This window comes from Loa loa (assembly GCF_000183805.2).
Source record: "Loa loa unplaced genomic scaffold supercont3.67, whole genome shotgun sequence".
NCBI lineage: Eukaryota > Metazoa > Nematoda > Chromadorea > Rhabditida > Onchocercidae > Loa > Loa loa.
In genome coordinates this window covers 148,293-166,010 of record NW_018108247.1, presented here as the reverse complement: position 1 = coordinate 166,010, position 17,718 = coordinate 148,293, and the positions used below count along the sequence as shown (strand labels likewise).

General features: G+C 32.0%; 2 protein-coding genes across 2 annotated transcripts; one reads left to right on the top strand and one right to left on the bottom strand.

The window, feature by feature from the left end:
• Positions 1-264: 264 nt before the first annotated feature.
• On the top strand, positions 265-4,066 carry LOAG_06407 (hypothetical protein; the record flags this gene model as incomplete). The annotated part of the gene is made up of 10 exons (XM_020447138.1): positions 265-317; positions 473-611; positions 743-848; positions 1,372-1,475; positions 2,022-2,125; positions 2,212-2,326; positions 2,789-2,983; positions 3,261-3,323; positions 3,440-3,556; positions 3,672-4,066. The coding sequence occupies 10 exons, from the start codon at positions 265-267 to the stop codon at positions 3,894-3,896; spliced, it is 1,221 nt and encodes a 406-aa protein (XP_020302600.1). The 3' UTR covers positions 3,897-4,066.
• A 1,322-nt stretch (positions 4,067-5,388) lies between these two features.
• LOAG_06406 (hypothetical protein) lies at positions 5,389-17,452 on the bottom strand. The gene is made up of 24 exons (XM_020447137.1): positions 17,332-17,452; positions 16,252-16,436; positions 15,537-15,728; positions 14,962-15,111; positions 14,395-14,430; positions 13,367-13,519; positions 12,873-13,039; positions 12,278-12,450; positions 11,820-11,932; positions 11,606-11,673; positions 11,148-11,310; positions 10,757-10,852; positions 10,330-10,425; positions 10,048-10,151; positions 9,452-9,575; positions 9,097-9,160; positions 8,826-8,971; positions 8,033-8,227; positions 7,611-7,762; positions 7,257-7,363; positions 6,594-6,759; positions 6,386-6,467; positions 6,224-6,279; positions 5,389-5,839 (listed from the first exon to the last, which is right to left on the bottom strand). The coding sequence occupies exons 1-24, from the start codon at positions 17,388-17,390 to the stop codon at positions 5,717-5,719; spliced, it is 2,970 nt and encodes a 989-aa protein (XP_020302599.1). The 5' UTR covers positions 17,391-17,452; the 3' UTR covers positions 5,389-5,716.
• Between the last annotated feature and the right edge of the window lie 266 nt (positions 17,453-17,718).

The following is a 17,718-nucleotide window of genomic DNA, read 5'->3' as shown; positions in this document are numbered from 1 at the left end:
GAAAATAATAATATGAAATGAATAACGATATGATAATGATGGATGATTATGAAAAATAGTACTTATGAATAAAAACTCATCTTAAAACTTTTCTCAGTAGTAATTAATCTTTACCTTAAGGAATTATCCCATAAAATTTATAATTGGTTCTGTTAATTTCCCAGAATAACCATAATTATTTTATATCGGTTATTTTAAGAATTATAATATATATATATATATATATATATATACATTTTTTTCCTTTGTTGTAGTTGTCGACAAATGTTTGTACTTCTTATTGAAAATTTCCTAAGAATAGCTTTTTATGTCAACAAGTTTTCTAATTGATTAATTTTTCTAGTGGTACAGATAGTACTGTCTATTTACTTATTTATTTTCGACCAATCATTTTTTTGAAGATTTTCTGAAATATTTACTATAGCATCGATTGACGATGTAACTGATGGAAGAGCAAATGTTAGAATTGTAGGAGTTATCTGTCATCAAAGGAATTGCGAAATTTTCGTCTTGTTTCAAAACACTGGAAATCATTATGGGAAGAACATGTTAAGAACAGGCGTAAAGCAATCACTAAACTAAGTATAGCAATAGATGAAGATAGTGGGAAGGTAAGATTTACGTGTGCATAAAAATGCTTTTAAAATTATCCATAGCATTCCCCAAGTTCAAAAAGTTCATATGTTAAAATGTGTATTGATTGCATTGGACACAACTGTGATTGTTATAATTTTTTTTTTAGTTAGTACTAAAAGCTGTTGCAAATTCATATTTCGGACGACAAGTAAATGTTCCAAATGTTGAAGAAAATATCCAACAGGCTTTTTCATTGATAACATTTCCAGTTGGTATGTAGCATCAACATTTGTCTTTACCAGTTTATTTTTGGTATCATTTGTATAAAAATGTACAATTTAATGATATAGACTTAGCTAATAAATTTGTCAGTGAGAATTATTCCTTTCCATATCGTGAATAGCGATTCTTTTCCAATAAGAATATAAAATATAGAAATAACGATCATAAACGCTTTTTTGTTGTTAAAAAGATTATATATGCTATGGGTTTGGTAAGTTTTAAGAGTTATAAAACAGAGAATTTGCTTCACCATCATACTATTTAGTAATCAGGAATTAATGTGTCGTTTGTACCAAGTTGCATGGTTATTCATACGTCCAGACCATGTCTATAAAATTTTATAAAATCATTCTACTTTAAAGATGTTTATTAATTGAATCCTTTGTCAGTATCTTTATTATTACACTTTGAGATTTTCTTTCTTCTTAATGCTAGCTTAAATTTTTAAGATTTGGTTAAAATGAAACGATAATTTCAATTTTTGTTGATGATTTTATGCTATTCTTATTTCAGTGCCTGATCTCTTCTGCATTAATTGTCTATTATTATATGGTAAAGCAGCAAATGAGAGAGTTCTGCGATTAATTACAAAACAAGATTGGATTATTCATACGGTGGTATTTGAAGGTGAATTGCATAATTTAACAGAGGAGAATTTATGCACTTTTCTACAAGCAATATGCATGCGGATAAAAGGAAATTTTCGACTATGCCTTCATTTCCAAGTATTCTTATAATTTTGCACTGACTTATTGTTTAGAATGCATCAGTTATCATCAGGTGATTCAGTCACTTTTGTTCTTTTCAATTTAAGAAACTTCATGCAAAATGATACCACAACTGGAAAAAGACTTTTGTTTTAATCTTATGACTAAACTATTACTCTGATATTGACTTGTCTTGAATTCCCATTACTGTCTTTCACTACAAAAAAAAGAATAATAGGAAAGATGATTGTATGATTAGAAAATGACAAAAAATGCCAATGCCTTCTAAGGACAATGAGACAGCAATTTTTCATTTTCATGACTGTCTTCAAAATTATCTTCAGAGTTATTCGAATTAATTTATATGTAAATTGCTTTAATATGGTAAAGTTCACGCCGCAATCTCGTACTGCATTATGATGAAAGTTTTCAATTGAGCTTATTTGTTTTTTCTAGAATGCTTTCCTGTTATCGGGTGTTATCTCAGACAGCATCATTGAAACTTGTAGTTCAAAACTGGTGGAATTCGTTATCGATCTTGACAGTGCATGTAGAAAAAAGTAAGTGTTTTTCTCATTACTTCATCAAGTTTTTTTTTTCCAGTACACAAAAAAGAATCGTTGCAAGCTTTTTTCCTATTTTTCAGCCAACCGATAGCGCTTACAGATCAATGTTTGCCATATCTGATTCGTGATGAAATATTGGCGATCATACCATCATATTCAAAAATTACAATTAATGGTATCGCTGTAGCACTTAAGGTCGAATATTTGGCAAAATTCTGTTTTGGAATTCAACTCTGCCAGTTTATTTGACTGACTCGTTTTCAGAGTGATTCCTAAATTATATGATTTTATGATTGCCTGGAATTTTGTGAAGATCTTGCTCCGGAACTGTCTCATCTCATTAGGAATGCCGAAAATATGAATGTTTTGTGAAGAACATAGTGTGAGGAAGAGAAATTGATTGGGCTTATTTTAAGTTAATTGAGCTTCGAAATTCAAAAAATTCATTTAGACTTGCTACTAATAAGATTACCCTATTAGATATGCACATAATATGAAATCGTCAATTTTCCATACAAATTCACATATTCAGTTGACTGAAATATTCGAAGGTTACACTACTGTGGAAGTTTAATTTTCGATAATCTGCGAAATATTTTCTCTCTTGAAAAGTTTATTGAAATGATTTGACAAACGAAAATTGAAAGTTGACTTCAGGCGTTCTTCTTTCGAAGAAATCGTGTAACGAATGCAATCAATTTCTTCACTACCCGAGCACTTACCGCACGACTTTGTCTTGGCTTGTCGGAAACTGTTACAGCTAAAAGAATTGGCGCAATAAGAGTGATTGTAAATCAGGTTTTAGTTAACCGATGCTATCATTCATCAAGTGGTCGTATAGGATGTAACGTGGTATTTTCTTTTTTTTTTTTTTTTCACTCTATGCTTTTATACTATTTGAACAAATTAATGATTAAAAATAGTAACGCATTGACAAATGTTTTTTTTTCTTTTTTTCCCTAAGACTTTCCCATAGAAATTGTTCCAAAATCAGTTTATAAAAGGAAATGATAGAGAGAATCATCAAATTTATCAATGTACAGATGAAAAAGATCATTATGATAATTGGCGACATGAGATTTGTCAAATTATAGCATACACAGAGATGATATTAAATTAGTAATTTAAGGTGAGAGATCAGAATGCTTTGCTTTCACCATCATCTTTCAAGTGGTCAGTAGAAGAAAAGACTGTAAGCAGAGCAAATTTGGTTGCTATATTCTGGGACTAGAAGTTAAATAGATATGAGCAATATCGATATGATGGAAAAAAATTTTCTTTGAATGCTTTTGTTGTTTTGTATTTTAGAAGGTGAAAAATATGAAAGATGTCGGAGTGATTGAATTCACATATAAAACCGGAGGCAGTAAGCGTAAGGAATCCAACGATATACGACGATTTTGCATCGAAATCGCTAGTGAAGTGGTTTGTTTATTTGTCGTTTTTGATGCTTACTTTGCATTACTTTTTCTTCTTTTCTGAATTTGGAAATTTGAATATTTCTCATGATATTGTGAAATTTACGCAATATTTTGTTCAGAAGATTCAAGAATATGTTGATTCGTCAGCAATCCGTGACGTCATTGTACATTCAACCTCGCTAGGTTCTGGTAAATTATCAAGCAGCATTGAATATCCATCCGATGTGAGTGATTTTTATGGTTATAATACTTCGGAAAATCGGAGTGATGATTATGAATACAGCGGTTATGATAGTGATGATCAACTGGTTTATGGTGATGGTTTACCCTGGGAATTTTTTTGAACTTTTTTCATTTCTTCTCAGGTTGTATTTTGTTATTATTTCGAATGGGTATAGTAATATATCATTTGTTTTTTTTTCCTTGACACTGATGGCATCAAACAAGGGAATACATTAACTGGAATCTATTATAATCCTGGAGGTTACGTGCTGTCATGTCAGGGAAATAATCGATCATACCAACTGATTAAGCAGTTATTGTGATATCAGTATATTTCAGTTTACTCCCTAATCACAAAAAATTAGTAGGGATTATTTTTTATTCCATTTCTTTACTTATTTTTTTGAACCATACTTATTTCTCGCTTGGTTTTTTTTTTTTTTCAACCATAGATATACACGAAACATTTAAATGTCATGATGGATCGTCACCTTCAGAATAACATTAATTTATTCACCATATGCTTGACATTATCATTGTAAATCATGAATATACAAGGAAATTTTCAGTTCTGAAGCTCTAAAAAACCGACTTCTTCAGGTAGTTGAAAACTTGTTCAAGCCCCGGAACATCGAATTATACGATTATGCAATTATGCAAACCTCAGTCCCAATTTTGTCCGGTTTCATTTCTGATAATTCTTGCATTGGATGTGCATTATAACTCTCACTGTAACTATAAGCCTGCATGTATTTCATTGTTTTGTATGCAGAATCTCGGACCAATCAGGTATTATAGTTATTAGTATAGTGATACAGTGTTTCAAAGTTCTATGGATATACAGTCTGCTTTTCAATATTTTCAGTTAACTTTGGTTTATTCGTCTTTTTTTACGGTCCACTTTGGAAATGCTTAATCTACTCTATTAAACTGGAACGGATCGAATTTGATCGGAATCACATCCGCAGATTTATGTGGCCTGGTACTTTCGGGATTTTCCCTCAAAATATTCGGATTTCTTTAAGGATGAAATATCGTCCCCACTTCACATATTTATTTAGCACTATTTTCTAAGCTTATTTTCCTTCCATCCATGTTCCTTCAGTCCCTGCACAGTATATATGGTTATCGGAATTAATAAGGTTAAACGAAACTGTTTTGCATATTTTAAGATCCGCCGATTTATTTTGGGGATGTTTATTAGATAATGAGAATGTCCCTATTGCACGGAGAGAATTTAAATCTTGATTTTTAAAAGCTGGAAACGTAATCACCTTGTTGCGGACGAACTTTATTGCTCGCATTCCTGATCATAATCTTTTCCCGTTTTTACCTAATCTACTGACTGGGAATTCCAAAACATTCTATCAAGCTGAAACAAGTCATTTCTTATCAAATTTGGTCTCAATCACATCTATAAATTCAAGTAGGCCAGTGCTTTGCCAAAATTATGAGTTGTTGGAGGATACGTTATAAATCAATCGTTTTATGCACTGAGAAAAATTAAACCAACAGGAACGAAAAAACGAGAAGAAAATGAGCGGGTAGTAGAATTAACAATGTATATTCATCCTGAAACAATTAGCATTTCACATAACTTTGTGAATAACAAAAAGCACAGGCGAAATTAAAACCCTTTATTAAAGCCCTGAGACACAAAATGCTTCACTTTTGCTCGTGGTAATGAAAGCATCGGATATCGGACAGTAGAATCTACTGCCTCCTACTCCTATTTTGGATACAATCAAGAAAAATATATGGACTGGAAAAAAGAAAAGGACATGAATCAGCCGAAGGTAACTGAAAATACTGAAAAGTAAATTGTGTATCCATAAAATTCTGAAGCACTGCATCGCCATACTAATAACTGTAATACCTGATTGGTCCGAGATTTTGCATACAAAAACAATGAAATACATGAGGCTTATAGTTACAGTGAGAATTATAATGCACATTCAATGCAAGAATTATCAGAAATGAAATCGGACAAAATTGGGACTGAAGTTTGCATAGTTGCATAATCGTATAATTCGATGTTCCGGGGCTTGAATAAGTTTTCAACTATCTGAAGAAGTCGGTTTTTTTAAAGCTTCAGAACTAAAAATTTTCCATGTACATCCATGGTTTGCAGTGATAATATCAAGTACATGATAAATAACGTTATTCTGAAGTCAGTGATCCCTTCATGATATTCAAACTTCAAAAATAAATTCGGGTAAAGAATCATGAAGGAGCTTGAACTACCTAATTATCTAATAGGTATTTAAGCAACTGATCAAGCTGAGAACTGCCGTTCCTTCAGTAATAATGGTATTATATTATTAATGCCTATTATATTATCATAACATAACTTTGGTTATAGCAGTTAAAAAATCATTTTGTTCAATGTGTTTCCTATATCTCTAAATAAATCAGTTAATCAAAATTAAACGAAAATTCATGGAGATACCTGCTTCCATCGTTTTCTTTGGAATCTTTCTCCATTTTCTGCGACCAGAACAAAAGCTGCATAAAGTATTTTTTTTTAATCTCATGAAATATGCATTTGATTAAGCTTTGCTTTTTTTTTTGTTTCTAAAAATTACAGACTATTAGCACTTATAAGAATTACCATTGGCGGCGATGACAGGTAGTGTAAAACTGTTATAGCGAACAATACGACCCCATGGCTGACTGCAACTTACACAACATATCTATAAAAAGTAAAGTAAACGCAAGGATTATAGAAAATAAGGCTAAATTTTCAAAAATGTTTGGAATGCTTTTCCAGTGACAAATTAAATAAACTGAACTGGTATGCTACAATTTCAAAATTATACCGATCCAATGCCTTTTAAGTGATAACCAGCTTCTCGTTCTACCACACATTTTGGAAGTGGTCGTTGATTCGAACGACTCCAAATTTCTTTACAAATACAAATATACTGGGAGTAGGTGGGTGTTACAACGATGTCACTGCTATCACAAATAACTGCATCACATTTTCTGAAAATTAAAACGGATCTGGGAATGGATAAGGAACATTTGTTAGTTATTCCAATTGCTTAAAATATGTATTTTTGGACATGAATATGAACCCTTACTACAAGGCGAAGTCTCGTCCACAAATAAAGCAAAATATCCCAACTATTAGTACGAATTTGTTGGATATCACCAGTATTTTGTTGGATACAATAATCTAATCTTGCATATTCTTATATTAAAGAGCTCAGAAAGTACTCCAAGCTCTCATCGTTCCTCAAAAAACGATAAAGGACTGTGCTGAAGAATTCGTATTAATAGCTTCTTGGCTACTCTGATGGATTGATTTTAACTAGCCATAATGATATCGGCATACATATGTCATGAGAACAGTAGGCCGGAAATAAAGACAAAAAATCGATACATACGGTCCACTGTTGCGTTAAATTTTCCAATGATATTGAGGTGTATTCTATTCCAAGTTTATGCGATTTCAAAGTAAATTCAAGAACAACACTAACTTGCATAATAATGTGTATCGGCTGGAAGTTGACGCAAACTTCTTCTCATCCAGCAATAGTTTTTTTCGGATTCGCTCCATAGTGTTTCGTTCTGCACGTTTTATCACCTGAATTTTTCACATTTTAAAGTACCGAATCGTCGCATTCAATCACTTTTCTTTTTAATTTTTGGTCGACATGTGGCATAAACAAAAGTGTTTTCTGTATAAATCTTTCCTCTAATTTTTCGATGGAAATGTTCCACACAAGATGAGAGTTAGATATGAAAATGGTTATTCCTGCTATGGTCATCCGTCTCCCCAAACATCTTTTTTTTCCATTAAATACTAAAAATACGGAAACAGGTTTTCATACCTCGTCCCGAAACCAATTTGGTGGTTTTTGATCGATCAACTGCAAAGCGCTTCGCATAATTTGCTCTCGAATGATATTTTTCTCCTCACGAGTTTGCAATTTCGGATCACATGTTAGCAAAAGACAACGTGAATTTGCAGCTCGACCTCGTCCTAAAACACATTTTTTGTTATTATGTCGAAATGAGATTAAACTTATCAATCCATATATCATAAGTAACTATTAGCGGTAATGCCATCAGGTAAATTTTTTTGCAGAATCACAGAAATGAGAGATGAGGATGTGATAAAGGTGTTCCTGATTCCATAACTACAACGCTTCACTCTTCCAAAAAAAAAATATTATAATACTTCTCGGTATGCCTGAAATAATTATTTCGAAATGGATGATGAATTCATTGAATCAAAGGTTGAATTACGAACCTCTTCGTTGCACATGTGCGATTTCATTGGTTACGTAATCGTATTTAATGACAAGGTTGCATTTCTGGATGTCGATGCCCTCTTCTGCAACTGAAGTTGCGCATAAAATTTTGATATCACCCGACGTAAATCGTGCCAGTATATCACGCTGTTGATTGATAGATTGACCACCGTTCTCTCCTGATGCATTGATACCTTTAAACAAATGACAAAGTTAAAAGTGATGAGAAGTGTAAAAACAGTTCAAAGCTTGATGTGGTTCTTTAGGGCGGCGGTCAAAAAGAATAAGTAGAAAGGAAGGGGGAGCGGATGCGAGAGGATATCTATCGCATTTATTTGTTATGAAGACCTACACTTAAATTTAGATACTGTAAGCAATCGAAATTCATTACTTTAAAAGACGGCTCATCAACAAGATAATCCCGCTCCCTACCACTTTCTTTAAGAAGGGAAACATTATCGAACTACAAAATTAAATGACTTTTGACAATATTCCACGACGATTTAGGATTTGAGTTCAGTATATTATCGAAATTTCGTCATGAAAAAATTAAACTTTGTAAGGTTAGTTGAGCAGAATTAAAAATAGCCGAATGAGTCAGATTTTGAAATTGGCATCAATCCTGGATGTTCCCAATACACGTATCAGAGGAAAACCTAGCATGATTTTCTGGAATCCAAGGAAATTTTATTTTGGTTTCTGAAAGCAGTAATTCTTCACGGATATTTATTTTACTTATAAAAACATGCGATCTTTCACTTTTTGCTTTATTTTAAGAGTTTCGAATTATACCCGTAATGAAATCCGATTTAATATCCAACATCTGCAAACTTTCATCTTTATTCAGTTCTTCTGATAACTGCCCCGCAAAATCTCTCGTCGCTACAAAAACAATAGCACGTCCATCCTTCTGCTTAGCAAATTGACCATGTAATTCACTAAAATTCGATTTGCCAATATTAAATATTCTTTCTTCTATCTGATAAAATATGAAGTCTTGAAGCATTTGCAAAATTTATTTCAAATAGTCTCACTTTCAATTCTGAAGAGATGACAAAATTACCGTAAAAGTTCATTGTATAGTTCATTGTCTGCGTTATTTCCAACAACAGTTTTTAGAGGACATGCTGAAAATAGGTACAGTTAGTAACTGGAATAATAATCATAAATATATAAATGAATAAATATATAAATTATAATCAAAACAAATAAATAAACAAATTAAAAAAACAAAAAAAACAAAAAAAAAAACAATTTAATTCTAAAATGATGTAAAAAATATTCAATAATAGCGAATAAAATGGAAGATAACCATCAGATCCAACATGTTCAAAATTACATTCGGGATGTTAAAATCTTTCTTAGACTGATAAAGGTAAACTTGGAACAAAAGCGAAATTAATGCGTCAAAAAAAAACCTTGCATGATGTCCACGAGTTCCTGATTTGCAGTGTGTCGGACAAGGTTAAATTCATTTTCAAAATACTTCTTGGCAACGTATGAAGGAAAATGAATATAATGTTCCAAGGAACGAAACAAAATCTGAAATAATTTGATCCAGAAATTCCAAATTCATCCTAATCCAGAAGCAAAGATTAAAGAGCATTTTGTTATAACTAAGCAGGATGAGTTTGTCAATGTAATTTTATCATATCCGGTAGTTCCACATTGAAAGCAATGTATTTCCTCACCAAACCACATACCAAATACGATCGCATGTAAGTTGCAAAAAGAAATACAGGTACTAATTGACAAAGTTTTTGTTGTAGCTAAACTATGGATATTTGTACAGCTTTTGCTGCTCAACAACTACACTTTATCGATTTGTTCGAAGCCTTAAACATGCTAATAAAGTGTGATTACACTATACTTTCACAATAATTATCACCTCAAACAGTGGAATACAGACGTACTGTTGTTTAGAATTATGTTTAAACAGATATTTAAAGATCAAATACTAAGTATTTAGCTAAGCATCAAAGTGGAAGTCCAATAACACCATTTACAAACATACTCCAATGAATTGTAAACACGTCATTATAAGAAAACGGTTTTCCTTCTCAAGCTTTGCAACGGGAACAAATTTGACCAACAACTGAGAAAACCACGTTTCATATACTGAAATAGCTGAATATTTAGACATGCTTTGCATTTTAAATATTGAAAATGACGACTGAATAAATTTCCTACAATCGGTCCAATTCAAAAGTACAAAAAAAATTAGCGAATGGATAACTTTCCACACCCAAAATTCCAACTATTAAAACACACTAACACGCTAACAACAAGAATCAACCTTTCGAGAACTTATCATGTGGTGGATTTTGCAATCTACGGAGCATTTCCTGGTTCGAAGGCTCATGTATTTTGTCGGAAATGGAAACTGACCTCGCTAAAACGAACAACACGCGGAATACCAACCAAATTAGGTTTAATAAAAAACAATTTTGACTCGTGATTCACTGGAGGCAAATCATTTAAATTCGATCAAAAATTTATGCAGTAGATTTAAATTTTAATGAAGCTTCCCAAAAATGCATATGCAAATATGAAAGCAATATTATGTTTTCTAAGCGAAATGGTCTATAACACATTTAAAGCATTGGTATGGCTTAATGGAGAGAACATGAGCAAAGCTCAATAGGTTTAATTATCACCTCACCGGCTCCAAAGCCGAATGAGGATCAGCGGGTAGTTTTGCGTAATTAAACCAAATTATATACCAATCCTGTCTAAAATGCCTTCAAATCGCCTGAAGAGATCCAAGATACCAACAGCTACTGAATAAGTGGTTACATTGGATGCGACCAGTTTCGTCTCTACAAAAGATTTGGTACTAGCTTGAGGCAATCAAAAGAATTTATGGAAGAATTAAAAGCTTAATTAATACGTTATAACAAGTTGAAAAGCCTCGAAATTTGACTTGAAATAATAGTAAACGAAAGAAGCTTTTCAGCATTAAAGTGCATCACCGAATCTACTATAAGTGTCAAAACATGTCAAAAAAGGAGTTAGTGTAATCTTTGCTTGCAGTTTTTATACATGCTCTAACATAACATGTTTTAGATGAAGATATTTTCCAGTGAATTCAAAAAAACCTTGCGGAATTCTTACCGTCAGCAGCAATGGAAGTAAACGCACGAAGTTCATCGATGTTTTCATGCACGTAACTTAAAACAGTGATATCCAAATTCGCACATATTTTAATAAAATATTCTACTGCTTCCGAAGTATTTTGAGCATTACCAATACCCAATGAAGCTGTCAAGCCGACAACCTGCAAAATATTAGCTTCAAAATTTTCAACTAAAAGCTAAATTGATAGTAGCTACACTCCAATTTTAAGAAATTTTAGAAATTTGATTTTGCTAATACATTGAAAGACAAAAGCAACCAATTATTTAGGTTGGTACTTTTTCGCACGTATCTTGTAGAAAAGCTTACTGTGCCACTAAATCTGCCTTTCAACCAATATATTGAGAGCCATACTCAACAACATGTTCATATCAAAATAATGCAACATATCAATACGCCGCGCAAAGCTCAACGGTAAACCTTCTCGAAAATAATACCTGAGGTAAGCGTTTCCCGTCCAGAACCTTACCAGCATGCTTCATATCGTGATAATTATTCATGATTACTGGAACAGAAATTTTTTAGCAGGAAAATGTTACTAGCATACTGAATAATTTTTCCGGTGCTTGGAAATTAAATTAAATAGTTCGACAGTGTGAGGATGAATTCGTGTCTCTATTATAATTGTGATTGACAGGATTTTGAAAATACCATTGTAAGGATGATTTCCATCTGTATGATGAGCTTCGTCGAAAAACATAAGCGAAAATGAAGATAACGAGAAGGGCAAACCATTATCTTCATTACAAGTGTTCAGGAGATTCCTGGAATATTAAATGATAGAAGAAAGGCTGGAAATGTTTGTGCCATCAAACAATACTATTTGCACTTCGATTAAAAACTCAGCGTTTGACCTCGGAGAATACTGTAAAAATTTGTAGTGCACAAAACAGCCCAATAATCCATCACTTCGTAAATTACGCGAATTTTCGATGTGAAACAATACTTTTTTCGTAACAGTACTGGAAGGAGTGTGATGTTTGAATTTTTTGTAAACATCGTTTGAATCAACTTATTTGAGCGTTTGGGAAGTCATTCTACAAATCTTTAGACTTTCTATGAACAATTGAATAAGAGTGTAAAGAATGAATATATGTGGAAATACTAACACAATAAGTTGAGGTGTAATAACGATAAGATCATAAGCTGCAATTGTCTCCGCAATAGGTGTATTCACCGTTATACCGCTCAGAAAAACAACTTTCCAACGATGTCCAACAAATTTCTCAAAACATTTTGTCTGTTGCTCCAGAAATGTTGTATTCGTGACGAAAAAAGAAATCTGAAACTTTTTGCTTACTCTTGATATTGAATTTGCAGCGAATAGAAATTTACCCGAGATAAAAAGACCTTAACAGAAATACTTTCTTGGCAACTTCTTCAGATCCAGTAATCATTTACTTTGCAACAGGAAAATTTGGCATTCTGACGTAACCTCACAAATATTTTTCATGAGCTATTCAAAGATATTGAAAATAATGGGAACAGTAGCAAAGCTTGTTGCTTGAAATTTCCTTGTAAAAACAAGGGAGTTCCTTTTTGTTTTTTTCTCTTTTTTTTTTAGAGAGAATGTAATAAAACCAAAATTCTTTATCTACTAAATATTTCCAGGATAATGTTCCTAAAAAAAGAAGGAAAAAAATGAAATTGAAATTGTAAATTAATTTGAAAAAGAACTGTAAATTTATTAAGATTTTGAAACACCTTCGTATGCAAATTATTTTTCCTGCCCATTATAAGGTGATTTCGTGCGATCGACGCTGCTACCACGGTTTTGCCAGTTCCTGTTGGTGCGCAAATTAAGGTATTTCGTCCATTATAAGCTGGTTGCGCTAATTCTTCTTGATATTTTCGCAAAATGATGACTTCGCCTGCAAAGAACTTTTCCTAATTTGTAGTCCCATTTACTCCAGTTCCCACAATTTATTATGCACACAATTTTTTTATCCTATTATTCGCAAATTTCATCCAATAACATACTCTCATAGACCATTTCGCATTGTCACATAATGTATTTAGCATCTCGCACACAACAAAATCCCCTAAACTATAGAAAATTATCCAATCCATTAAAATTTCTTGCATTCAGCGAAGTATTATCCACAGAAATGACCGGTCCGAGATATAATTAAATAATTGACTGATTAGGATTCTTTTCCTTGAATATCAGAATTAATTTAGGAAGGAATAACAAAAACCTTCATAAATGTCATCCTTGGCTGCATCTGATGCACTGATAGGAAAATGTTCATAACGTAAATCCACCATGCATACCTTGTCCAGTTTATCTGATCTTGACTCCATGATAATACTCGCTATTGGAACATCACATTCGCAGAAATAAAGTTTTCCTGGAAAAAAAAGAAAAAATAATTAGCAGAATCGTAAGAACGAGATACCAAAGCGCTATTGCCAATTATGGAACGCATGCTTGATATGATGCAGCTGAAGACAAAAATGGATGAAAGAAAAAAATAGATTGGTGTGTATTTCCCTCAGTCAATCTCGTTTTCTGGAAGATCAGTGTTTAATGAATCGATTTGGGTTGAATGGTTGATGGTAGGTTAGCCCGCCGTTTTAGGATGAACTAGATCGTTGCTCAAAAAACGTGAAATCTAGAATCACTATTTCAAAAATGACCAAATATCATGAAAGCTTAAATACAAGGAGAAAATTATTATAAAATGAAAAGTAGTGGTAGCTTATAATTGCGATCATGAAGATTTTTCGCATAAAAATAAAGGATAAGCCTGGATAACTTCACCGAAGAGTTTAAAAGAATGAAAAAACAGCTAAATAAATGAAACGGAAGACAAATATAAATCAAACAACGAATTCCATATTTGCCCCTTCTCTTAGCTATTGAAAATTTCAACCAGATGCAGAAACTTCCCGGTATAGCCATACTCATTTGTCGGCCAGGATTTAAGGCTAAATTAATAGAAACGCAGTGGAAAACAAATATGTTGACCACCTTCCTTGTTGGGTTTGAAAAACATAAGCAAAAGTTTGAATAAAATAAAATAATCCATAATTTGTGTATAATTCTCCTTTAAAACCACAAAATTACAATTTAATTTCAAAACGTAGGTTTTAAAGCAGAAGATTAAATAATGTTAAATGTGTAGGAAGTCAAATAATGATTTATTACAGAGAGCATGCAGTTTATTGCCATCAAAGAGCAGTTCATATGGTTCATATTAATGAATGCAACAATCAGCCAAACCTCTTTGCGTTTTCCCGCGTTCATGAAGATATAAACCTGAAGCGAAATCAGTCGATTAAGAAATGTAATTACTAGTCAATCACTGTTCCATTTTCCAATATTTGTATATGTTTTATATAAAAAACATCTTAAAAATGATAGCAACGGGATAAGAAGCAGAAATTTTCAGTCAGAACATATCCCAAGTACAATTACAAGAATAGTTATGCGAAAAAAAAAAGAAAGGAAAATTAATGAAAATTAATATTCTGATCAATCGGTCAATGAAAAAACATTTTTATATATCCAAAAATCTCTTACAGTGACGAACATCTATTCTTTCGATGGCATATGATAACAATCATCCTTAAATGAACAAAGCTGCTAAAAGATAACGAATGACCAAGCACGTCGGCTGGGTCGGTATACCCATTGCCATACATGACTATTTTATAAGCTAAAAGTGTTTTCATAATTCTAACTGTATTGCTATATTCTCTTTCCAATCTAATCGCTGCTCAAAGGATCAGTAGATACTGATCTATAAATTTAATCCTTCTTATTTGGAAAATATTTTTAACGGCTTACGATAATATCGCTCAAAATCAGGATATGATTCCGTTACAAAATGATGAGCAACATCAGAGCAAGCAGCCAATGCGTCAAGTAAATCCAGGAATGCTCCCTCACCCATATCAAGTATTGCTCGCAAAATGTATTTCTTGGCAGATATTTCTCCTTCAAAGAAATACAAAATAAAAATCAACATATGAACATCAACAGTTGCATCTTCGCGTATGCCATCGAAGAGGTATGCAACTATTAGTTAGAGCAGTATTAAGATAAATATTCGGAAATAATGTAGGTTCATAAAGAATTCTTTTTTTAGTGTGGTATCGAAAACAATGTATTAATAGTAGTGTAATTATGCACTCTTTCTTTGAAATTTTAAACCTGAAGTTTCGAGCACAGATGCGGCAGAAATTTGAAAAGCAGCATTACCTAATTATCAAGTTACAGGTTCTCCCAACTATTTACTAGTGATTTTCTGTTTGATAACATTTTCTCTTTCATAGCAATTATGAGTATAGAATTCGACTTTAATTCCTATTGTACTTCAGAAATTCTCAAAAACTAACGAGGAACAGCAAATAACAGTTCACCTGATCGCTCAATTATGTTTTTCACCGGCATCATCAAATTCGCATGATACCGGCTTATGCAAGAAATCTTTTCGCACACAATATCAGGTTTCATATTTTTAAAAATTCCATCGAAATTTTTTAGAACTTCGACAAAGTTGAGCAAATTGCTTGTAAAATTAGTGCATAACTGTCGATGAAGCCTCTGATCACCTAAAATTGTTACAGAATAATTAATATAAATTCCAATGAAATATTTATTTTCAACCTTTGGAAAAAAAAAAAACCCCAATTTTTTTTTCAAATTTTAAGATATTAAGCTACATATATGTACTTCTTTGACTACGTAAAAAAATTTGTACAATGCAAATTTCATGATAAAAAAAATCAATAGGCTAAGCAAATGACAACATCGCAACTTCCGTCCCGATTTATCATGGAACGTAGACCAACGAAATCAACCAAAAATATCTGATGAATTCGATAGTAAATGTTCGAAGATATATCATTACGATGATCGCATACTGTATAACCACTTATTTTAATTTTTTTAAGAAAGATCAACAATGACAAGAGCTCTCAATAGTTCTTAATGTTTCTACCTAATGTTCAGCATAGCAATTGCTAACATTAGGTAGAGACATTAAGAACAATTGAGAGCTCTTACCACTGTAAATCTTTTTTTAAAAATTAAAAAAATGCATCCAATTGAAATTATAATTTCAATAAAACCTACAAGAAAAGAGGAAGGAGAGAACGGTGTCAAAGAGAAGAGTACGTGTTGGTGCGTTCCAAAGCCTTTCCCATAGCTTTAATGAAAATGTAACCCAATTGAAATTATATTGTTCAGCAAGGGTTTCATATTCGTTAGGCTTGAGAAGTATGGCAAACTTGACAGCTTCCACATGATGCACCGCAATCCTGAAGAACAACAACAATTAGATTATCAAAATGCTACTGAAAAAATGAATTTTGATGTGAATCCTTCCAATCCCTAATCCACTTAAGTTCCACTCTAGTAGTGATATTCTCTTACTCTTATCATGAGTATTTTACAATATTACGGAATTTTCTGAGGAGTACGTTAACACAGTGAAACATAAAATGAGAATCAAAGAATTTTTCTTCTAATTATTTTATCTGGGAAAGAGTAATTGATGTTTATACCGAGTGTTTCTCATGGATTAATTGAAAAATTTAATTTTTCACCAGTCAATTCAGTAATTAAATATAGATGCTTGTCATCATTTAATAAATAAATGACATGATAAATTAAGTAACATAGCCAAATTAAAACGACAAAAATCTTAACAGCAACTCTGACATGAATGCGTTAATAGTACTTATAAACGACAATTCTGATAATTCAATGCAAATTTAGTACAAGTAAACTAAAGAAAAATTTACGAAACGAGTTTGGAATGTAATTTCTTTTTTTTTTAACAAACTATATTTCAAAAATACGGCATTAGTTCCTACAAGCGATGAGATTTAAATCTCCTCTCTAGCTAAAAAAAAAAGAAATTGGGAAAATAATAGTTGAATAATTATTTTTACACACAAGTCCTCTCAATCATAAATTTTTCAAACCTGATAACTGAATTCGAAACCTAATACAATAGTGGAGATTTATGCCATATCAACTCAGAAATACATACACTTTTATCCCATTTAATTTAAATTAACAAATGATCAATTAAAAAAATATATACAATTTATATGTATACTAAATGTAACCTCATATCGAAATAAAACAAATATAAAGCATAAAGATGATGGAATGCCTATAAAAGAAATTTCTTCACTACAAAATTACCTTTTTATAATTTCGTCATCGTACAAATACAGCAACTGTAATTCTTGCTCGGGTGACATCGCATTAGCAATTACTATTGTTGTATTAATATTGTAAATGTTGCTACAGCAGCAACAATAATAATAGTAATGGTAATAATAATAACAATAATAATAGTAATAATAATAATAATAATAATAGTAACAAGAAGAAGAAGAATAAGAAAAGTGACCTGCCAATTTTTTTCCTTTCGTTCGTCGACAGGATATAAAAATGTTGGTTAGGCAAAACCCTGACATATATGGATGACAATTAAAACTCTTAAATCTTCATCTCCAATTTAAAAAAAAAAGAAAAAAAAACGAAAAAACGAAAGAAAAAAAAAGAAGGGTGAGAATAGAAAGATAT

Excerpts from the sequence above, each read along its gene's own strand:
- LOAG_06406 (XM_020447137.1), bottom strand. The coding sequence starts at position 17,390 with ATGTCACCCGAGCAAGAATTACAGTTGCTGTATTTGTACGATGACGAA. Across the intron at positions 11,674-11,819 it reads TGGAAATCATCCTTACAATG|TAATCATGAATAATTATCAC; the intron begins GTATTTTCAAAA and ends TTTCTGTTCCAG. Across the intron at positions 11,311-11,605 it reads ACGGGAAACGCTTACCTCAG|GTTGTCGGCTTGACAGCTTC; the intron begins GTATTATTTTCG and ends AATATTTTGCAG.